Below are 25,446 nucleotides of genomic sequence, written 5' to 3'. Positions count from 1 at the left end.
CTTTTAATTTCAAATGTGTTATTTATACCTTTATGAATGCAAGAAAAATGAAGACCTCAAGAATTTGTTTTCCCCTCCTTCTAAATACATAAGCAAGCTTATTTGTTCTAAAATTACATTTATTTGTGATAATTTTCTCCTATTGCATTTCTATTTTAGGCTAAAAATCTCATAGAGAGATTTTTTAATCAACAAGTAGAAGTTCTAGGCAGAAGTGCACAGCCATTGCCTGAAATATACTATATTGAAGGTACTCTCCAAATGATTTGGATTAATCGCTGCTTTCCAGGCTATGGAATGAATAGCCTGAAACATCCAAAATGTCCTGAATGCTGTGGTATGTAATGAGCTATGATTTAATAGTTTGTCTTTATGAAAATTCACTTTTCGTTAGGCCTAAGTGAATGCCTGTCACTTGTTATTACTATCTTTTAGATATTTCTTTATTTGAAATAGTGCATTTGAAAAGGCTATGTGAATCTGAAGATATGAAAAAAAATCTGGCTAATTTCAGCCTTGTTATTATAGCAAAGAGGGGTTAGGAGTGTTAGGCAATTGTGTAGGAGGAAGCACAAATATAGTTACAAGTCACTTAATGTTTCTTACCCTGAAAAGAGCCAAGTTATATTTCTTTTAGAATCAATTATTGATGAGTTTACATTTATAAAGTGTAGATTAGGTATCTTTTTTTCTTTTGAAATCAGAATATGAATTGTTTTATTACCAGTTTTTTTTTCTGACTTTTGATCCTAACATTTAAGGATCTGAGCTGCTATCTGGCTTTGAATTCGTCTTTATTGTTATTATAGACGAGAGTTCTGTAGAAGCTGTTTAGGATTTTTACGGGATTATTATTATTGCTCAGTATACTTAATAACTAGTGATTTGCTAAATTCCATTTTTTGCCATTCTGTGGTAAATAAATATTTGATTTAGAATTACCTAATTAAGTACGATTGAGCTCACTTTTTTGAACAGAACTCATTAAATATAATGTGACCTTCAGGTTCCCATCATATACAGTTATTTTTGTCTGTATTACACAAGGATATCACTCCAATTGGAAGGCAGTATAAAATATAACACTAGTCACAAGACAAAATTAACATACTAAATGACCTTAACATTTATTTGTGTGAATGGAATACCGTATAGAAGCACATAAAACATATGAGGTACTTTGTAAAATGACTTATTCAAAATAAAGACACACCCAGTTTATGTTCAGCAAAAAAGATCGGGACAGGCATGTTTATTATGTGAGGAAAGTTTATTTACTTTCTCAGGAGCAGGATAAGTTAGCAGTGAATGTTTTCTCCTTTGATATCTTTCTTTACTCACTTAATTTTTACTTCTAGATGACGGATAAAGATCATTTGCTTATAAACTAGCGGAGACTTAAAATTTTTACCTATATTATTTTACTTATTTCTAATTTGTTTAGCATTTCAAATTATCACTGTAAAATACTTCCCTAACTTCATATTTAGCATTGCTTATTATATGCAGCATTTCGTCAATCATTTTGACACTGAAAAAAGAGAAAGTTCTAATTAAATTTTTGAATTACAGATGTCTCATAATTTCATGTTATATCATAAAGATACTGCAGTTAAAGACCAGCTAGAATATTATATTGTTTGGGATAGAATTTTTTTAAAGCATAGATTCTGAAATGTGTTTTATTATGTAATTTCCATAGTTTCTATTATTTCCGTAAAACTCTGCATCTTGATTTCATCTTTTTCCATTTTATTCCTGTTTAATCACCTCAACAACTACTTGTATGTCAGGTAACATTTTTTTGACGTAATATCCTACTTACCTTCTTTTTCTTCCTTTTAAAACTTTATGACAGTGGTTTTAAACCTCTGATGTGTATCAAAATTACCTGAAGATTTCCTCAAAAATATATCCAAGATGTGAGAATGAAACATCTACATTTATAACAAGTGTCCTAGGTGATTCTGATGCACACGAAATTTTGAGGCTCCTGAATATTAGTGTTGATACAGCAATACCTAGGGAGAATGCTTGAATATTAGCATTGATAAGGCAATACCTAGATAAGATGCCTTACCGTTTACTGAGTCAACAGACTGTTTTTCATTGACTATTGTGGATTGAATGCATAGCTCAATAATAGTTCATGCAGCATTGTTGTTTTCTGTCGCTTTCTTTATAAATAAGATTTGCCATTGCACATTCAAAGCTTTTGGGAGTCCTAAGGAGACTCAAGCAAGGAACTGTTTCATAGTGATATAATGTCTGTGTCAGTAATCAGAATTAATTTAGGTTACAGGTTAGAGTTTTTAAACATCTTGAGGTGATTTTATTAATAAAGTGTACCTTTGTACTTTAGATTAATTATGCAGTGAAAGTGAATTGTTTACTAGATACAGTTGTTTTTTGTTGTTTATTTGTTTGTTTGTTTTTCTGAGGAAGATTTGCCCTGAGCTCATATCTGTGCCAGTCTTCCTCTGCTTTTTATGTGGCTTACTGCCATAGCATGGCTGACGAGTGGTGAAGGTCCATGCCTGGAATCAGAATCCAGAAAGCCAGGCTGCCGAAGCAGAGCATGCTGAACTTAACCACTAGGCCACTGGACTGGCCCTTGTACAGTTGTTTTTAATACAATCGTTTAGAATCTAAAAATGTATCCGGCTCAGACATGCAACCCTGAACTTTTGTTTTAATTTATATCAAGGACCAAGAAAAATAATAACAAAAAAGAAGCTGATGTTGACAAAACAGACTTTAGGGCAAGAAGTCTTACTAGATACACAGAAGGGCGTTACAAAGTGATAAAAGGATGAATCTATCAAGAAGATATTATAACAATATTTCTACATTTGTGAATACTTAACGTAAGTTTAAAGTACATAAAAACAAATTTCTGAAAGGTAAAACTGGCATGCAAAACAACATAGAAAAAAATGAAATTGTACCCAGCCAAAAAATCACCTCCAGATATAGTATAGATGTAATGCATAAAGAAAAACTGTATTTTAGAGCATAACATCAGAAAATGTCATGTCTTTAACATCAGAAAAAGATTTCAAAAAAGACACAAAAATCACTAACTTGAATAAATAAAGATTGATAATTTTGTCCACTTAAAACTTGTGTTTATTTTTATCAAAAGATACTACAAAGAGAGAAAAGGTAGTCCACAGAATGAGAAAATTATTTGTAATGGTTATAACCAACAAAAGACTAGTACCCAGAACATAAAAGAACCTGTAGAAAATATTGAAAGAAAAGACAAAACAATTTGAAAAAATGGGAGAGATTTGAACTTTATGAAAGAGTAATTCCAAATGGTCAATGGATGTATGAAAATATATTCAGGCTTTTTGTAATCAGGGAAATGTGAATTAAAAACAGAATGAGGGGCTGGCCCTGTGGCTGAGTGGTAAAGTTCACATGCTCCACTTTGGCAGCCCAGGCTTCGCCAGTTTGGATCTTGGGTGCGGACCTACACACCTCTCTTCAAGCCATGCTGTGGTGGCGTCCCACATAGAAGAACTGGAATGACTTACAACTAGGATATACAACTATATACTGGGGGTTTGGAGTGAAAAAATAAAAACGAGGAAGATCGGCAAGACATGTTAGCTCAGGGCCACTCTTCCTCAAAAGAAAAATGTATACATTTGGGGAAAAAAACCAACAGAATGAGACTGTATTTACACAACTGTCAGATCGGCGAAAAGTAAACGGTCTAAACATACCAGGAATTCAAGAGGATGTGGAGCTCCAGGAGCAGTCATGCACTGCCTGAATGAGTATAAATTATGCCACTTTGGAAAACAATTTGGTGTTATAGTAAATTTGATGATGTGCATACTCTATGATCTAGCATTTGACTCCTAGGGAAATTTCATCCCGTCATATTTTCTAACAGTCGCAAACTAGAGACAACCCAAATGTCCATTAATGGTAAAATGTATGACTAAATAGTGATATATTCATACAAGGGAATGCTATGCAGGAATGAGAATGAATAGGAATTACAACCCCGTGGAACAGAAGCTAAACACAATAGAATCTGTATAATTTAGGTATAACTAAACTCTATTTTATAGAAATTTATTCATGAATGCTTAAACTATGCAACCTAAGGAGATTATTACCACAAAACAATAAAAGAATAAGGTTGACTTCTGGAGGGAGAGAAGGAAGTGTGACTGGAGTGGGGCACAGGAGTTTGGAGGTGATGGCACTTTTCTACATTGTGGTCTACATTGTTTCTAGACAGGTTTTCTATGCAAATATTCATTATATTGTACATTATGTCTTATTTTTTCTCTCTCTGTATTACATATCATAAGAAAAGATAAAAAAATTAAATTTCCCCTTAAAGCTTGAACATCATTACCACCCTGTAGATCCCATAAAGAAAAATAAACATGCACAACTGTTTTCTTTCTCTAATAATTTGAACTTGTCGTTTGTGTATGGTATCACCTGATCTTTGTCTTCATAAATTTGTAATTTTAACAGAGCTGTCAATAATGGTTCAGTGGAAATAGTGAAATTATTATGACTTATTTCCTGTTAATCATTAAGTTGTAACATAGTTTTATATTACTTTACTGTCTTCATATTAGTTTTATTTATTTTAAATGACCAACTAATAATAGCAATTCTGTTTAAACATTTTGTTTATGTTGTACTTTATATTATTTCATGTTTTTCTATTGTATTGAATGTGATTTGCAATTATACTTACCCAGCTTTTATTTTTTGAGGTATTTCCTTGTATAAATTTACAGGAATGTGAGTACTAATTTTAAAAAGTGAAGATTTTGATTTTTGACTTTTTTTGGTGTGTTATTGTAGCTCAAGATGCTCACACTGTCTTAACCTCTCTCTCAATATATGTGTAACTACAGACATTTTCGAATTTCTTTTAATGTATTCTGAGCTTTACTTTTCAAAAAATAAACAGCAAACTTTTACAGCCATATAAAGTAAGGACTATATCCCTCCACTTGCTACCTTCTGCTTAGACTAATATCCTTACCTACACAAATTTTACGTGTTTGCCGCTCAAGGCTTGTTTACTAGACAACATTCCATAACATTTTCTCGACTTTTTATACACTTTTTTTCTCCTTCACTACTCACCTACAGTTAAATTCTCTTTTAGGTCTTTCTCCCAAATTTATCTCCTCACCTCCATTCGCACTATAGTCGTTTTAATTTGGATTCCGTTTTCTTGTGCCTTTCTCTTCCTAACTGGTATCCCTTTAGTTCTTCTCCTCTTCAGTCCATACGCCATATTGCTTCCAATTATACTTCCAAATTCTAAATGTAATCACCTCATGTTTTTACCTATTTAAAACCTTCCGTAGTAAAGACCTAGCTTTATATCATAATTTAGTATACCTGCTATGAGCCAATTCCTCTTTGTCTTTCAGCAACTCATAAATACCTTTATTATTAACATTGATGTCATTATTTTACATTTTATTCAATCAGAAATGTGTTAGAATTCAGAAATACATAGAGTGCTTACTAAGTGCCAGGCACTAGCGATAAACTGATGAGTGACAGGAAAAAGTTAGTTCTCTGGTGTTTATATTTTATTGGGTCAAACAACTTATAAACAAAAAGATAAGTGAATAAAATCATTGCACACGGTGATAGGCATAATGAAGAACATTAAAGAAGGTGATATTCTACACTCTAGTCTAGTGTTCCAGTCAGGGTTCAAACAGGAGGCCTGCTCACAAGTATTTTAAATAGAATTTAGTGAAAGTGCCCTTATCAGAGATCTGGGTAAGAGGAAGGGAACCAATAAGGGATATTGAGGCACCTAGGACTATAACATCTTAAAGCAGTTACCATCCCTATGCCTGAAGGAGGAAGATGAGGAAAGAATGATATAGCAGCCTGTGAGAGCTGGAGCTGGGGAAAGGAGCTGTAGGCATACAAGGAGGCAACCACTCCACAAAACTGGCAGCAAGCAAGAGGGGAAGAAATGCCCTGCCCAACAATCCTCTAATGGAGCTTCCCTTTGGTCAGACCCAGAGGAAAGGAACCTGGGTGACAGAGTTTATAGAAATTAGCTCCAAGGGACATAGAACAGGTGAGAGAATGGTGGGAAATGGACCAGGTTGTGGGTTCAAATGGAGATTCTCATGGAGAGTAAATAGGGTGAGGTTAGTGGACTATGTTCATTGGATTGTGAAGGAAGGCTTCACTCAAAAAATGACTCTGGAGTTGAGCCATGCGTGATAAGCAGGAGCAGATCCAATAGAAATTTGTGGCCTGAGTTTTCCTGGCAGAGAGAAAACACATATAAAGACAGGACCAAGCATGGCATGATTAAGAACTGATTACTGCCCATGGCAATGGAGAAAGCAGATAGATTATGTATATTTAAGAGGCACAAACAAGAAAAATCTTTCATGCATTGTAAAAGCAGGAAGAGGAAAGGGAAGAATCAGGCGTGATTCTTATGTTGAAGCATAAGTAGGTGGTATATACTGAACTCTCAGTTGAATCATTTTATATTATGCAAAGTTGTAGTCTGATTTTCTTTTATATAGAATGCCTAGTTTCTCAGTACCATTTATTGAAAAGGTCATCCTTTCCAATGCTTCATTTAAGTATCTGTATAGGTAGATATGCTTCTTAGCACTGTTGTTCCATTGGTATATTGATCTATCTCTGCACCAATTCGTATAACTTAATGAGTCTCGATGTCTGATAAGGCACGTCCTTGTGCATTATGAGGCCCGTTGCCTCTCCATTCAGATTTTTACATAAGCTTGTCAGGTGCTATAAAAGTAGCTGTTGGATTTTGATTGTGACTTTGTTGAATCTGTAAGTCTATTTGAGAGAATTGTCATCCTACCATTATTGAGTCTTACAATTCATGGACATGTTGTGTGTTCATGTGCATGTGTATGTGTGTACATCTTCATTTAAATATAACCTAATTATAATTGTTCTTATAGAGGTCTTACAAATATTTTACTTAGATTTATATACAAGTGCTTGATAGTTTTAAACTTTTTATTTTGACATAATATTGGACTTAAGAAAAGTTACAAAAATAGTACAGAGAATTCTTGTATAACTTTCACCAAATTTATTGCTGAATGTTTCTGTCTCCCTGAAATTCATATGCTGAAACCTAATCCTCAGTGTGAGGGTATTTGGTATTGGGGCCTTTGGGAGTTGATTTCTATATATAGCGTAAGGTAAGGATCCAGCTTTATTTATTTGCATGTCGATATTCAGTTTTCCAGCACCATTTGTTGAAACTACAATCCTTTACCTACGGAACGGTCTTGGCTTCCTTGTTGAATATCAGATTACCATGTATGTCAGGGTTTTTTAGTGGGGGGGCTCTGTTGTCAGTGTTCATGCCAATATCACAGGGTTTTGATTACAGTAGCCTTGTAGTAAGTTTTGAAATCAGCAAGTGTGATTCCTCCAAATTTGTCTTTCCTTTTAAAGATTGTTCTGGTTATTCATGGATCTTTGAGTTTCCATATGAATTTTAGGATGGATTTTTCTATGTCTGGAAAAAAAGAGTTGGGATTTTGATAAGGATTGCATTGAATCTGTAGATTGCTTTGGGTAGTATTTTCATCTTAATAATGTTGTCTTCCAATATATGAACACAGGATGTCTTTCCAATTATTTATGTCTTTAATTTCTCTCAGCAATGTGTTGTAGTTTTCAGTGTTTGGGTCTCCTGCCTCCTTGATTACATTTATTCCAAAACATTTTATTCTTTTTGATGTTATTGTAAATAAATTGTTTTCTTTATTTCTTATTGAATTATTCATTGCTAATTTGTAGAAATGTGACTATTTAGTGTACTGATTTTATATGATGCAACTTTGCTGAATTTTTAAATTAATTTTAATAGGATTTTTTAGAATCTTGAGTGTTTTCTACATGTAAGATCATGTCATCTATGAACAGAAATAATTTTATTCTTACCTTTCAGTTGGATTCCTTTTATTTCTTTTTCTTATAAAATTGGTCTGTCTAGAAGTTCCAATATGGTGAATATAAGTGGCAGATGTGGACACCCATGTTGTTCTTGATCTTAGGGGAAAAGCTTTCAGTCTTTCCTGTTGAATATGTTAGCTGTGAGTTTTTCATATATACAGACTATAACATCTTTAGGAAATTTTCTTCCATTCATAGTTGCTTGAATATTTTTATCATGAAGGAGTATTGACCTTGGAAAAGTGCTTTTTCTTCATCAATTGAGATGGGCATGTGCTTTTTTTCCCCCTTCATTCTGTTAATGTGGTGTATTACATTGATCGAGTTTTCATATGTTGAATCATCCTTGCATTTCAGGAATAAAACCTCCTTGGTCATGATGTACAGCCCTTTAATATGTTGCTGAATTTGGTTTCCTTGTATTTTGTTAAGAACTTTTGCATCAATATTCATAAGGGATATTGGACTGTAATTTTCTTTGTAGTGTTTTTCTCTGGCTTTGATATCAGGGTAGTGCTAGCCTTATAGAATGAGTTAGGAAGTGTTCCCTCATCTACAAACTTTTGATTGAGTTTTTAAAAAGAATTTGTGTTACTAGTTTAAATTTTGTTGGACTTCACTAGTGAAGCCATCTGGGTCTGGGCTTTTCTTAATGGGGAGGTTTTTGATTATTGATTCAGTGTTTTACTAGTTATAATCTATTCAGATTTTCTATTTGTTTATATATCATATTGGTAGATTATGTGTTTCTGGAAATTTGTTTTGTCTAGGTTATCCAATTTGTTGATGTACAATTATTAATAGTATAATTTTATATTCCGTTTTGTTTGTATAGAATCAGTAGTAATGTCCCCACTCTCATTAATATTGTGATTTTAGTATTTTCAGTCTTCTCTCTTTTACTATTAATCAGTCTAGCTAAAGTGGTCAATTTGGTTGATCTTTTCAAAGAACCAACTTTTGGTTTTGGTTATTTACTCTATTGTTTTTCTGTATGTTTTTTACTTCAAATTTAATCTTTATTTCTTTCATTTTGCTGCTTCTTTGCTCCGTGTGTTTCACTTTTCCTAATTCCTTAAGCTAAGTCAGCTTATTAATTTGAGATTTGTATTCTTTTTTGATATACGTCTAGAGTTGTAAATAATCCTTTTAGCTTCTTTTGCTACATCTCATAAGTTTTGGTATATTGTGTTTTACTGTTCATTTGTCTCAAGATATGTATTTCCTTAGTGTTTATTTATTGGTTCATTGATTGTTTAATAATATATTGTTCAATTTCCAAATATTTGTGAATTTTCCAGTATTCCTTAATTTGCTGAGTTCTAGCTTCATTCTGTTGTGATCAGAAAAGACAGTTTGTGTGATTTCAGTCTTTTAAAATTAAGACTTTTTTGTGATCTTTTTTGTGGCCTATCCTGAAGAATGTTCCATATGAACTTGGCAAAAATTTGTATTTAGCTGTTCAGCTGGAGGCTTCTGTGTATGTCTCTTAGGTCTAATTTGTTTATAGTGTTGTTCAAGCCCTGTGTTTCATTATTGGTCTTTTGTATGGTTCTTCTTATTAAAAGTGGGGTGTTGAAGCCACTATTATTGTATAACTTTCTATTTCTCTTCAGTTCTTCAATTCTGTCAATAATTGCGTTATATACTTTGGGACTCTATTATTAGGTGTTGTGCATATATGTTTATAATTGTTATATCTTCTTGATGAACTGAATTGTCTCTCATCAATATGTAATGTCCTTCTTTGTATCTTGTAACAACTTTGTCTGGAAATCTATTTTGTCTGATGTTAGTATGGCCACCCAGCTTTCTTTTGGTTACTATTTGCATGTAACATCTTACATGCAATATCTTACTATTTGCATGTAGATCTTAGATCTAAGTGGATCTTTTGTAGATAATACATAGCTGCATCTTTTTTTTTTAATCAGCTTTGCTAATTTCTGTCTTTTGATTGGAGAGGTTAATGCATTTACATTTAAGCTATTACTTACAAGGAACAACTTCTGACATTTTGCTATTAGTTTTGTGTATTTCTTATGGTTTTTGTTCCTCCATTCCTCTCTTCTTTTCTGTGTAGTAGACTTATTGTAGTGACACTTTTTGATTTCTTTCTCATTTCCTTTGTATGTATATACAAACTGTTTTCTCTGTGGTTACAATTGAGATTATTTATAACATTCTAACATTCTAACAATCAAATTTTCTCTGATACCAACTTAGTTTCATTCAAATATAAAAACTCTGCTCCTTTACAACTCTGGAGTCCTGTTAATGTGCCAATTAACATAGATTTATAATTATTTTTGTGCTTTTATTTCTTAAATCCTATAGAAAATATTTGAAAAGTGGTTACAAACCAAAATTATAGTAATATCAATATTTATACACCCCATATACTTACCTTTGTCAGAGACCATTATATCCTCATCTGGCTTTGAGTTACTGTCTAGCATCCTTCCATTTCTACCTGAAGGACTTCCTTTGGCATTTCTTGTAGGACAGGTCTAGTGGTAATGAACTCCCTTAGCTTTTCTTTATCTGTGAATGACTTAATTTCTCCTTAATTTCAAAGGACATTATCGCTGGATATAGAATTCTCAGTTGACAGTTTATTTTTTTCACCACTTTAAATATATCATCCTTCTCCCTTCTGACCTACAAGGTTTCTGCTGAGAAATTAGTTGATAATCTTATGTAGGATCTTATGTACATGATGAGTTGTTTGTGCATTTTTGCTTTCAATATTTTCCTATACCTTTGTCTTTCAACAGTTTGATTACTGGGTCTGTTGGCTTGGGTCTTGTTCAATTTCTCCTACTTGGAGTTCATTAAGTTTTTGGATTTCTAGATTCAAGCATTTCATTAAGTTTTTGGCCATTATTGTTTTGTCTTTCTGGGATTCCCATAATGTATATATCAGTCCACTTGCAGATGCGCAATAAGTCCCTGTGACTCTATTCACTTTTCTGCATTCATTTTTCTTTCCAGAACTTAGACATAATAAATTCAATTGTTGTATCTTCATATCCACTGATTCTTTCTTATGGATAGTGAAATCTGCTATTCAACCTCTCTAGTAAATTTTTATTTCCCTTATTGTACATGGCAACTCCAAATTCCGCTTTTATAATTTCTATCTTTTACTGTTATTCTCATTTTCTTTGTACACTATTTTCCTTATATCGTTTGTTCTTTATACATCTTTTTCTTTAGCTCTTTGAGTATATTTAAGATAATTATTTTAAAGTATTTTTCTGTCTGATATCTGGGCTTCTTCAAGATTGCTTTCTGTGAGTTATTTTGTTTTTTTAATGGGCATGTTTCTTTTGATTTTTTGTTAATTGGGCTTTGGAATATTATAATGTGGTAAATATGGAAATCATACTCTACCACTTCCCCAGAGTTTGCTTGGTTTATTTTTAATTGAAGGTTGAAGTGGTCCATCTGTTTTGAGACTTTTCCCAGCTATTTTTGCAAAGACTACTCTTTTGTGTGTGTAGTCACTGAAATCTCTGACCTTTGGACAAACCCCACTTCATTATTATATATTGCTGGATTTAATTTGCTAATATTTTAAACATTTGTGTTATTATAGTATGTGTTTTATTATAAATTTTTTCTCAGTTTTGGTATTAATATGCTGGTCTTAAAAAAAACAAGCTGGGTAACTGTTCTCTCCTTCTTCTTATTCTCAAAAAGTAAACTGTAATTATAGTATTTCCTGAAAATTTCATAGAAGTCACCAATGAAAATGTCCAGGATTGTAGCTTTATTTTTTTGCAAGGCAAATTTTCCACAGTTGCTGTGACTTTGGCCTCATTTTCTCATTGTTTGGTAATCGTTTTATATAAATGTTTGTTTTCTTTATATTCATCTTTATGATATTAAGATATTTTACAAAATTCCTAGTTTTTTCTTGCTAGTAGATTTATTAGTTCATTTCACTAAGTGGAGAGGGATTTTGTGCCTCCCAGTTTATAGTTCTTTTTTTCTTCGAAGATCTTAATTTTTCCCCCTTTGCTCCTTTTCCACTCTCTCACCCAACTGCCAAAGGAAACTTTATTCTGTTCTTTTTTTCCTCCTCAAAAAAGATGCATTTTGAATATTTGAGGAGTTTAAAAATATCATTTTGTGCTGAGTTCTGATTTAATCTGCTGTGATGACAGAAAATGCTCTCAATTGATTTAATTCATATATTTATAGTTATTTTATTGGAAACTGTGTATTCTGAAGTTGTTGAGTGTATTGGTTTATAAATGTCAGTTATCTTCAGATAGTTGATAATTAATGTTTGTTAATATATCTCCTATAGTCCTAGGGAATTTTGGTTTACTTCTGTGAATCTCTGTTTATGTATTCTGTCTATTTAGTTCTGTCACTTAGCAAGAAAAAATGGTAAAAATCCACAAATATTATTATTCTTCAAAAATACTTTGTCTGATATTAATAAAACCACTCCAGCTTTTTTATTAATGTGATCTTTTCCAATGTTTTCCTTTTTTAAGTAATTAATGTGTATCTCTTCTAAGCAGCATATAGCTAAGTGTTGAAGTTTTAATCCATTTTGACAATCTCTCTTAATTGGATTTTGTAGTCCATTTACATTTGATGTGTGGTTTGAATTTAAATATACTGTAATATGTTAATCACAAGTATAGTGTTTTGATTACTTTCAAAAGTGTTGGGACTTGGGCATATCTTTTTGAGGGGCACAATTCAGCCCACTACTGTCTGCTTTCTGGTCATCAAAAATTCTTGCCTGTCCACTTTCAAAATATGTTCACTCCATCCCAACATCACCAAAAGCATCAACTCTGAGTTAAAGTTTCATCTAAATATCATCATTTCATAAAGTTTCAAATTATCATCATTTAAATTATCTAAATCATGTATGATTGAGACTCTAGGTATGATCCACCATGGGGCAAAATTCCTCTCCATCTGTGGACACTTGGACCTAGAAAACAAGTTACCTGCTTCTAAAATAAAATGGTGGGATAGGCATAAGAGGGATATTTCTGTTTTAAAGGGAGAAATTGGAAGAAAGTAAGTGGTCACTTCTCCCAAGCAAGTTTGAAACTCAGAAGGGAAAATTCCAGTGGATTTCAAAGCTTGAGAATTGTCCTCTGTAGGTCAATTCTCTACCCACTGGACCCATAGAGGCACTATCTTCTGAGTCAGTGGAGGTTCCATTGTCCCCTTTTCCAGGCCTGTGGCTCTGGCTTCAGTGTCTGGGTTTGGGACTCTTCCATGGGAGTCATTCTTCCTTTTTGTTGAAGGGTAGCACGTGTGTGCATATGATTAATTCTACCAGCCCATTTCCTGCTTGTAGAATTTTGATACTTAACAGCCGTCTTTAATTTTATCTTATCTCTGTCCCCTTTAGTCCAAATTAACCCAATTTTTACTGTAAAACATTCTCAGAAACCTTGCAGGTCTCCTGTGTATGTCATGAATATTCACACTATTATTCAAGAGGGACAGATCTCATGGAGGCACAGATTTTTCATTCATAACCGTATCTCAATTCCAGATTTCTTCTGGGATGGTCCAGTGAATCAGTGAGTCACACCTAAACTCTGTAATGAAAGTTCATCCAATCATGCCATCCTTCTCTCCAGAGCTTACTTTTCAACAGTGACTTTCCTATTTTTAGCATTTTTTGCAATCTGGATAAACCAAGATCCTTTAAAGTTATCAGGTGCTGGTTCCTTTTCCCTTGATGGTGCCATCCTCAATCTATCTTTTTCCTCCTGCGTTTTACTTATAAGCAGCAAGGCAAAAACAGAGTACACATTTTATTTTGTCTTCTTTGTTGGAAAGTGTTTTTTGTCTTTTGCTAAAAATTCAGTTTTGTTAATGCATATGGATATTCAGGTTATTTTTTTCTTGGGACATTTTGATTAATATGTGTCCTTTGAGGTATAAATTTCTCCCTAGTACTCCTTTAGTTGCACCTCACAGATTTTGACATGTTGTATTTTCATTCACTTCAAAATGCTCATTTTTCTTTTGATTTCTTCTTCAACAAATTTTGATTATTTAAAGTTGTGGTATTTAATTTCCAAAAGTTATGGGAATTTCCAGAGTCCTTTCTTTTATTGAAACTTCATTTAATTCCATTGACGTTGGAAAATATAGTTTGCATTATTGAATACTTTTCAATTTACTGAAATATGTTTTATGGCCCAGTATATGGTATATTTATTTTGTAAATGTTTTATTTGTTCTACAAAAGGATTTGCATTTTTCGCCTTATTGCATAGATTGTTCTATAAATATCAAATAGGTCAGTTTGGTTGTTGATGCTGTTTAAGTCTCCATATCCTTACTGATATTCTGCCTACTTGTTCTATCGATTGTTTAGAGAGAGAAGTATTTACCTTTCTTACTAAAGTGATTGATTTGTCTATTTCTCTTTATGACTCTATCGGTGTTTGCTTCATTTATTTTGAAGTTCGGCTGTTAGGTGCATAAGTGGCTAAGATTGTTATATCCTTCTGGTTATATTCATGCCCTTATCATTATGAAATGTCCTTTATTCCTAGTAACAGTCTTTCCTCTGACTTCTACTTTGTCTAATATTAATATTGCCAACTACAGATTTATTTTTATTACTGTTATCATGGTTTATCAGTCAGGGTTCCACTAGAGAAACAGAATCAGTAAGATATATGATATTTAGGCATTTATTATAAGAAATTGGCTTGTGTGATTGTGGTAGCTAGCTAGACAATCCCAAAATCTATAGGGCAGACTCTCAGAAAGGGCAGATGTAAATCTCTTGGCCACAATCTGAAGCTGAAGTCCACAGGCAGAATTTCTTCTTTCTCAAGAGAGCCTCAGTTCTGCTCTTAGGACTTTCAGCTAATTAGATCAGCCCCACCAAATATGCCATTTACTTAAAGTCAACTGATTATAAATGTTAATCACATCTACAAAATACCTTCACAGCAATGACTGAGATTAGTGTTTGATTGAATAACTATCGGATATCACTTAGTGAAGTTGACACGTAAAACTGACTAGTACACATGCTATATATTTTACTATCTCCTTACTTTAAATTTATTTATGTCTTTATATTTAAGGTGTATTTATTTAGACAAAATATCTTTTGGCCTTACTTTTTAAATTTAATCTGACAATATCTATATTTTAATTGGGATGTTGAAATCCAATTTAATGTGACTACTCGTATTGTTAGCTTTAAGTGTGTCATCTCACTTTTTTCTATTTCCCCATCTTATTTTTATTGCGTTTTTCCTATTTTTTGCATGCAATTAAATCAATTGAATATTATTTATAATTCCATTTATCTGCCTATTAGATACAATTCTGTGTGTTTTGTATTTGCTTTAGAATTAGAGTGTGCTGTCATTAATTTATCACAGTCTACCTTTAAGTAATATTATACCACTTCACATAAAGTATAAGCATCTTAAAATAGTATACTTCCATTTCTCCCCTCCTGACCCTTGTGCTATTTTTGACATCCATTTTGGTTTTACTTGTGTCACAACTCCCACACTACATTGTTATTATGTTTATTAAACAGTAAATTATCTTTTATGAAGAGTAAGGAAAAGAAAATTAAAAAGAAAGATAAGAAAAAAATCTCATATATTTACTCATGTAATTACCATTTCCAGTAGTCTTCATTCTTTGTGTAGATCCAGTTTCATCTGCAATTGTTGTCCTATGGCCTGAAGGATTTTACTTAACATTTCTTATGGTGTGAATCTGCTACTGAGGAACACTTTATCTTCTTAATGTCTGAAAAAGTCTTTTGTCTTCATTTTTGAATGATTTATTTTACTGGATGAAGGAATGTGCGTTGACAGTTTTTTGTTCTTTATATATATATATTAAATGTTGCCCCATCTTCTCACTTGAACTGCTTTCAATGGGAAATCTTCTGTTATCTCTTTGTTCCTCTTTAGATTAGGTGTCTTATTTTTCTGAAGATCCTTTTAAGAGTTTCTCTTCATCACTGCTTTTGAGGAATATACACTAAGGACGTACCTTAGTGTAGTTTTCTTCATAATTCTTGTGCTTGGAGTTTATTGTTGAGTTTCTTGGATCTGTGGACATTCAGTGCTTTTCAAATTTGGAAAATGACTGTACTTTATTCAAATTTTTTTCTATTAACCCCTACTTCACCTTTAGGAATACCAATTAAAAGCATATTAGCCTTATTGACATTTTCTCACAGATCTCTGTTGATCTTTTCATTAAAAAATTTTTCTTTGTGTTTTATTATGCATAATTTCTATTACTATGTCTTCAAGTTTACTAATCTTTTCGTCTGCAATATCAAATCGTCCATTAACCATTCCCAGTGTATTTTTCATCTTATCCATCATGGCTTTGACATCCAGAAGACTCATTTAAATACTTTTTATATTTTCCATATGTTATCTTAAGTTTTGAACATATGAGATATTGCTATATTAATTGTTTTAATGTCTTTTCTACTAATTTTTACATATGTGTTAGGTTAGATTACGTCAATTTTTTTGTTCTTATGAATCGTACTTTCTTCCCTCTCTCATGCCAAGTAATTTTTCACTGAATGTCAGATATTGTGAATGTTTCATTGTTTGGTGTTGAATATTTTTGTATTTTTATACTTTGTATTACTGACTTTGTTCTGGTACACAGAGGTAATTTGTTTGGAAAAATTTTGATCATTTCTGGTCTTGATTTTAAGATTTATTAGGCTGAACTAGTGTTCACTCTAGCCCAATTATTCCCCACTGTTGAAGCAAGAATTTTCTATTGACTTTGGCCATAGCCTAAATATCATTCTTGAGGATTTCTGTACTAACTCATGGGTGTATGCACTACAATGGCCCTGTCTGAGCTCTGAGTACTGTTACATTACAGTATGGCAGTGGAATCTAAAAGTTCATGTCCTAAGATAACAATGGAGAGCCATGTGTTTTATACCTAGCCTCAGAAGTCATCTAGTGTCACTTCTACTGTACCCAAAAGGTCCACTTACGTTCAGGAAGAGGTGACACAGACTCCACTGCTCAACGAGGTCACAATTGTAAGAATGTCTAGGATGGGATATATTGTGTTTACAATCTTTGGAACATAGTGTCTGCCACAAAGTCCTTTGTATTTCCTTATACATTTTAGAATCAGCTGGTCAATTTCCATTTTCAGTAAGCCTGATAGAATTATGATTTGGAGAGAATCTGGGTTCATATTGATAAATATGGTCTATCTCTATTTCTGTTATTTTTTTTCCCATCTTTATTGTGGTAAAATTGAGAAACAAAATTGTACATTTTTACGATGTACAACCTGATGTTTTAACATATGTATACATTGTGAAATAATCACCACAATTGAGCTAATTAACATATCCATCCCCTCCCATATGTCACATAGTTACCATTTTTTGGTGTGTTTCTTTGTAGTGAGATTACCTTTTTAGCAAATTTCAAATATGCAATACGATCTGTCGTGGTCATTGTGGTGTTAATTGTGGTCATATTGCTGTACGTTGATCTCCAGAACTTATTCATCCTGCGTAACTGAAACTTTGTAATACCTCCTCACTCCTCCCTCCCATCAGCCCCTGGCACCCATGATTCTACTCTCTGCCTCTATGAGTTGGACTATTTTAGATTCCTCATGTAGGTGAAATCATGCAGCATTTGTCTTCCTGTGTCTGGCTTAATTCACTTAGCCTGGTGTCCTCCAGATTCATCCATGTTGTCACAAATGAGAGGATTTCCTTCTTTTTTAAGGCTGAATAATATTCAATTGTATATATAAACTACATTTTCTTTATCCTTTCATCTATCAGTGGGCATTTAGTTTGTTTTCACATCTTGGTTAAATATTTGCAAACCATGCATCTGACATGGGGTTAATATCCAAAATATATAAGGAACTCATACAACTCAATGTCATAAAAACAAGTAATCTGATTAAGAAACAGGATCTGAATGGGATCTGAATAGATGTTTCTCAAAAGAAGACATACAAAATGGCCAATGAGACATGAAAAGGTGCTCAACATCAGTAATCACCACGGAAATGAGAATCAAAACCACAATGAGATATTACCTTATACCTGTTATTAGGTTTTTATAAAATGGCAAAAGATAACAAGTATTGGTGAGGTTGTAGAGAAAAGGGAACCCTTGGGTACTGTTGGTAGGAATGTAAATTGCTACAGCCATTATGGAAAACAGTATGGAGGTATCTCTATTTCTTTAGGGCTTCTTTAGTTTCGCTCATCAATATTTTGTAATTTTCAGGGTGAATGTCTCACACATTTTTGACTCTATTTTAAATTAGATTTTGTATTTCATTTCCAATTGCTAAATTGACTGCTAAATTTCACTTCCAATTGCTAATTTTACTGCAAAAATACAAATATAAATTCATTTTGTATGTGGGCTTTATTTCCTATGACCTATTAAACTTAGTTATAGGAGATAATTTGTAGACCCCTCTGATTTGTTATATAAATAATCATATGGTTAGCAAATACAGCATTCCTTTGCTTTTCATTCTTTATGCTGTTTCTTCTTTCCTATTGTAGGGGTCTTGAGTAAATATTTTATCTAAATTACAAGAATAGATATCTGTTCTCAATCTTGGGAAGAAAACATGCAGTATTTCACCTTAAAGTATAATGCTAGCTGTAGTATTTACTTTTTAGATGTTTCTTATCAAATTAAGAAATTCCTATTTATTCTTGGCTTATGAGCTATTTTATCATGGATGAATAAGTATTTTTTTCCTTAAATTCATTATAGAATGCTCCAATGAAGCCATCTGGACTGGAAGTTTTATTTGTTGGAAATCTTTTTTAATCAACTTTATTAAAGTGTAACAAATGCACTCATTTTAATTTCAAGTGTACACATTTTTTTTTCTCCCCAGATCCCCAGTACATAGTTGTATATTCTAGTTATAGGTTTTCTAGTTCTTCTATGTGGGATGCCGCCAGAGCATGGCTTCATGAGTGGTGCGAAGGTTCGTGCCCAGGATCCGAACTGGCAAGCCCGAGGCTGCTAAAGCAGAGCAGGTGAACTTAACCACTCAGCTATGGGGCCAGACCCTCAAATGTACACACTTTAATTGCACAGTTCAATGAGTTTTGACAGATGTGTTCATCCATTTAACTAAATACAAGTATACAGATATAAAAATTTCCATTGCCCCAAATTGTTTTCTTATGCCACTTCACTATCACTCACAACTACTTATTAAATAATCCGCTATTTATTTATCCATTCAACTCTTGATAGGCATTTGGGTTGTTTCTAGTTTTTGGCTATTGTGAAGAAAGCATGTATAAACATTTCTGTATTAGTTTTTGTGTGGAATATTGTTTTCATTTCTCTGAGGTAAATACTTAAGAGTTATGTTGTAGGGTAATATGTTAAGGTATATTTATCCTGTTAAGAAACTCATAAACTTTTACAAAGTAGATATGTGATTTTACACATCCACCAGCAATGTATGAGGTTTCTAGTTGTTTCACATTCTTGTAGTCTTGATATAGTCCATCTTTTTAATTTTAACCATCTTAATCAGAGTGTAGTACTATCTCATTTGTGGTATAATTTGCATTCACCTTATAACTGATGATATCAAATATCTTCTCATGTCCTCTTTGAGCATTTGTATGTATTCTTTTGTGCACTATTTGTTCAAATCTTTTATCAGATTATTTTTCTTCTAAATATTGACTTATATGGTTTATTTATTCTGGAAGCAAGTCTATATTTATTCTCTTTTTGCTTTCTTAATGGTATATTTCAAATAGCAGAAGTTTTAATTTTGACATAACTAAGTTTCTCAATTTTTTTCTTAATGGCTCAAAGATATTGTTTCCTCCCAATAAATTGCTCTTTACCCCAAATTCATGAAAATTTTTTCCTAAACTCAGTTTTAGTTCTACGAGTTTATTTTTTATTTTTAGGATTTTCTTCATACCTAATCATGTCACATAGGAATAAAGACAATTTCACTTTTTTAATTTATAATTTCCATGCACTTTATTTATTTTTATTGTCCTATTAGTCAGGCTAGAATGTTCAGAATAGTGCTCAACAAAAGTGATGAGAGTTGTCATCCTTATCCTTTTCCCGTTATCATGGTCCACAGCCTTTCACAGTTAGTGGTGATTCTAGTTGGAGGCTTTTCAGAAATGCCATTAATCTGGTTAAGGAAAGAAATTCCCTTCTATTCCCTGTTTATTTTGATTTTCATCATGAATGAGGTTGAATTTTGTCATATGTCTTTTATACAACTTTGAGATGATCATATGCTTTTCACCATTTATCATATTTTATCATGCATTGGTTGATATGGAAATATTAAACCAACCTTGCACCAACTGGCCTAATATAAACTACATATGATCGTTAGTTATAATTTCTCTCTGTCTCTGTGTTTTATATGCTAACATCTAGTTAAGGATTTTTGCATCTATATCCATGAGAGACTTTGGTCTAGTTTTCTTGTAAATGTTTGTAAAATTTTAGTATTAGGGCAGTGATATTTAAAAAATTAATTGCAATCGTTTCCTCCTCTTTCTTTTCCAAATGGTTTATATAAAATTTATATAATATTCTCAAATTTTTAATTCCTCATTGAAGCTATCTGTACTTGGAGGTTTACGTTTTTTCATTTGGTTTTGGTTTGCAGTGGAAATTTGTGTGTGTGCGCATGCAAGCATGTGTGCACTCACAGGTGCGCTCGATTTATTATGGCTGTTTGGAAACAAAATCTTTCTTTATAATGTTATATCTCAAACATCTAGACATATGGAAAATGATATTGTAAACCAGTATGTGCATACCACCCGTTTCAGACAAATTTCATATTGTGTCATTTGCCTCGTATCCTAAGATTTAAAGTGATTTAAATGAGACACAGCTGTAGCGTTCTGTGAAGGCCTCAGCAATACATTTGTCTTCTTTTTCGGCACAGATATATCCATTATCAGAATTTGGTATTTTTTATTCCAATTCAGGATTTTATACTTTTAACTTTTATTGTGGTAGTCAACAATGAAAAATGGTGTTTGTTTGCATAATAAGCACTAAATAAATGGTGTCTTACTTTAAATATCTTCTGCAACTTCCTTTGTTTGGGCTCAATTTTGACACACAATTAATTACACATGTTGAAATTGCATAATTTAATGATTTCAACGAATATGCATTCATGAAACTATCGATACAATCAAGAAAAAGGTCTTTGCTATAACCCTGAATTTTGCTTTTGCCTTTTTGTAATCGATCTTACCTCAACGTCCGTTCTCAAGCAAATACAGATAGGCTTTGTGTCATTATATATTTGCGTACTTTTTTTATAATTTTCAGTAAATGGAGTCATGCAATATATAATCTTTGTCTTAATTCTTTCACGCAGCATAATGTTTTTGAGATTTGCCAATATTATTACATGTATTAATAGTTTGTTTCCCTTTATTGCTGAGTAGTATTCCATTGTATGGATATACCACATTTTGTTTACCCATTCACCTGATGATGGACATTTGGGTTGTTTCCAGTTTTAGGCCATTACAAATAAAGCTGCTATGAACATTCCTGTACAAGTGGACATATGTTTGTGTGGACATATGTTTTCAGTTCTCCTGGGAAAATACCTATGACTACGATTGCTGGGTCATACGGTAAGTGTTATGTTTAACTTTATTTTTAAAAAGCCAAATCATTTTCTAAAGTGGCTGTACAATTTCATGTTCTACCAGCAAAGTTGGGAGTTTCATTTGTTCTAAATCCTTTCCAAAGCATACTATGGTCACTGGTCACTCTTTTTAATTTTAGCCATTCCAATATGTGTGCGTGGTGGTATCTCATTGTGATTTTAATTTTCATTTTCCTTTTTAAAAGATATCTTCAAGTTCCTACTGGATATTGGTATTTCTTTTGCACAATATGTGTTCAGATATTTTTCCCATTTTTCAGTGGGTTTTTTGTCTTACTGAGTTCTCCGAGTTGTTAACGTAGTATGGTTAAAAGCCGTTTCCTGATGTATGTGCTGTGAATTATGTTCTCCCAGACTGTGGCTTACATTTTTGTCTTCAAAGGAAAAAGTTGAGATAGTCTAATTTATCAATTTTTAATTCTGTGGTTCGTGTGTTTTTGTGTTCTAATAAACCTTTTCCTACTCTAAGGTCATGAATATTTTCTGCTATGTTTTTTGTTTAGTACTTTTGTTATACATTAAGGTCTATGATCCATATGAAGTTATCTTTTGTTTGCTATGAGGTAAGGGTTGATGATCATTTTTCACCATATGGATAACCTATCCTGGTGATCCAGCACCATTTGTTGGAGAGTTTTTCTTTCCCTATTAAAATTTTCTTGATACCTCTGTCAAAAATTTAACTGACAACATTTGTGAGGGTTTAATTTTGCTCCATTCATCTACATGTCTATCATTTCACCCATGTCAAAATGTCTTGACTACCGTAGCTTTATAGTAACTATTGTAATACATTGCAAAAATTTCTTTCATTATCTATGTTTTTTGAATTACTATATATGTTTTGGAGTTAGCATGTTAATTTATACTAACAAGCCTATTGTAATTTGAATAGATTGCATTGATTCTAGAAGCAAAATTGATGATAATTGTCATCCCAAACATATTTATTCTTCCAAACAGTGAACATGGTGATTCTCCATCTGTGTAAATCCTTTAAATTTGTCTCAAGGATATTTTATAGTTTTCCTAGTGCCGTTCTAGCAAATCTTTCCTCAGATTTATTCATAATGGTGTTATGGGGGTTTTTTTTGTTGCTCTTCTGTAAATGGAATTACTTTAGTGATTTAATTTTCCAGTTATCATATAAGAATACAGTTGATTTATTAACCTAGATCCTGTGACTGTTTAATTCATTGATTAGATTTCAGCATTTTTTAGACTCTGTAGTTTTTATGTGAATAAACATATCGTCTGCAAATAGCAACAGTTTTCTTTCTTCATCTGATATTTATGCCTTTTATTTGTTTTACTTGCTTTATTACAATGGCCAGGTCCTCCAGTACAATGTTGAACAGAAATAAAGGAAGGCTTATTGCCATGTTTCCAATATTAGAAATAAATAACTTTTTCACTTTTAAGTATGATATTAGCAGGATTTTCTTAGATACTTGTTGTCAGTTTGAAGCAGTCCCCCACTATTCATAGTTTACTGAAGTCTTGATCATGAATAGTTAGTGAATTTTATCTTATATTTTATCTGCATCTTTTGAAATAATGATATGGTTTTGATCCTTTATTATGTTAGTATAGACATTTCCATTGATTGATTTTCTGATGTTGAACCAACTTTGCATTCTTGAGATAAACCCTACTTGGTCATGATCTTTTATCTTTTTTATTTATTGTGTGATTTGATTTGTTAATATTTACACTTTTTCAAGAGGAGGATTCAGCTATATTTTTTTTATAATATCTTTGCCATGTTTTTGGAATACAATCATGTTGGCACCATAAAATGAATTAGGCATTGTTCCTACCTACTTTATTTTCCAAAAGAGTTTCTGTAAGATTGATATTATTTAATCCTTCAGTATTTGATGGAATTAACCAGGGGAGCAATTTCTTTGATTTATATGTCTATTCTTTACTAAAACACTGCTTCATTACTGTAGCTAGTAAGTCCTAAAATTGGGTAGTGTGATTTCTCCCTTTATTCTTCTCTTACAAAGCTGTTTTAGTTAGTCTAGTTCATTTACTTTTCCATATAACATTTTGAATCAGCTTGTCTGTGTTTACCACCACCAACAAAAATATGCTTGTGGGATTTTGATAGCAGTTGTGTTAAATGTGTAGATCAATTTAGGATTTGGGGAGTTTTGATACCTTTCCAATATTGAATCTTCCAAATCTGTGAACGTGTAGTATGTCTGTCCATCTATTTAGTTTTTTTTTTTAATTTCTTTAATCAGTGGTTTGTAGTTATCATGCAGATCTTATATACGTTTGTTAGATTCATCTCTAGTTATTTCACTTTTGAGGAGCTGTTATAGGTGGTATTGTGGTTTTAATTTTGGATCCCAGTTGTTCATTGCTAGTATTTAGAAATATGATTGCCTTTTTTCACTGGCCAAGCCTCCTGATAACATTGCTAACCTCACATATTTTAGGAGAATTTTTTGTAGATTCCTTGGAATTTTCTATGAGGACATTAATTCTAGATTTTAATTTTTTTCTAGTAAAAGCTATTTGTATTCAATGATAAAAATTTCTTCTAAGCACTGCTTTAAATTCATTCCATGAGTATTAATGTCATATCTTCATTGCCATTAAATTCAAAGTATTTGTAGATATTTGAAGTTTTTCTAAATATGTTATTGTTCTTGATACTTAATTTAATTATTGTATGCTTAAAGAGTATTTTAATTAATTAATGTGGATTTATGGCTTGTCATATGGCCTATTGTTGATGGAGGTACCATATCCAATTTAAAAAATGGGTGTTTTGCAGTTACTGGATGTAGTGTTTGAAAAATGTAAGTAGATCACATGGTTAATACTTTAAGATCTATTTATTTCCAGACTGTAAAATGATCTGTTCAACTCTTTATTTCTGTTAGTTTTTGCTTCTTACATTTTGAGACTGTTAATAGGCACTTAAAGATTTCAGTATTTATGTCTTCCTGATGAATTGTCCATTATATAAGGACATTATTAAATGTCCTTCTTTACCTCTGAATAGCCCTTTTGCTTGAATTTTATTTCATCTCATATTTGTATAGCAGTTCCAGCATTTTTATCTTTACTGTTTGCATGATAAGTCTTTTTTTTCTTTGCCATTTGCTTTCACCCTATCTGTATATCTATTATAGGCTACTTATAGTTGTATTTTTTTTTTAATCTGGTCTTTCAATGCCTGCCTGTCAATTAAAGTATTTACATCATTTTATTCTTTGTTTTCTATCTCCTCTGTTTTTGATCCCCTTGTGTTGCCTTTTTTATATTATTTGTATATTTTAAGTATTATACAATTATGTGTCACTTAATGACAAGGATACGTTCTGAGAAATGCATCATTAGGTGATTTTGTCATTGTGCAGACGTCATAGAGTGTACTTACACAAATCAAGATGATATAGCCTAATAATCACCTAGGTTATATGATATTAATCTTATGGGACCACCGTCCCATATGTGGTCCATCATTGACCAAAACGTTGTTATGTGGTACGTAACAGTAGTTTAATATATTTAATTGCATTTTAGCTATATTTAATTGGTTTAATTTTCTTTTTGACTATAATTTCTTAAAGTTTTTGGTAGTCTAAAGAGTATACAAACTTACAATTTCATTGTCTACTAAAAGTTAATATTGCACAACTTCACATAAAATGTAGAATCCTTCTAATCCTTGAGATCCCTTTATCCAGCTACCCTCTCACTGCTCTTTATGTCCTAGTGTTCATA

General features: G+C 32.2%; 1 protein-coding gene across 2 annotated transcripts in view; it reads left to right on the top strand.

Annotated features, from left to right (window-relative positions):
* Positions 1–25,446, top strand: part of ZPBP (zona pellucida binding protein) — a 134,637-nt gene that overhangs the window by 89,753 nt on the left and 19,438 nt on the right. Inside the window, exon 7 of one of the 2 annotated variants that reach the window (XM_070615573.1) lies at positions 160–337. The exons of the other annotated variant lie outside the window; for it this stretch is intronic. Within the exon in view, the coding sequence (XP_070471674.1) occupies positions 160–337 (178 nt within the window). The remainder of the gene's footprint in view (positions 1–159; positions 338–25,446) is intronic. 2 annotated transcript variants of the gene reach the window in all.

Source organism: Equus przewalskii, chromosome 4 (genome assembly GCF_037783145.1).
Source record: "Equus przewalskii isolate Varuska chromosome 4, EquPr2, whole genome shotgun sequence".
Taxonomy (NCBI): Eukaryota; Metazoa; Chordata; class Mammalia; order Perissodactyla; family Equidae; genus Equus; species Equus przewalskii.
Note: the sequence above shows the minus strand (reverse complement) of the source record. Positions and strands in the feature narration are given on the sequence as shown.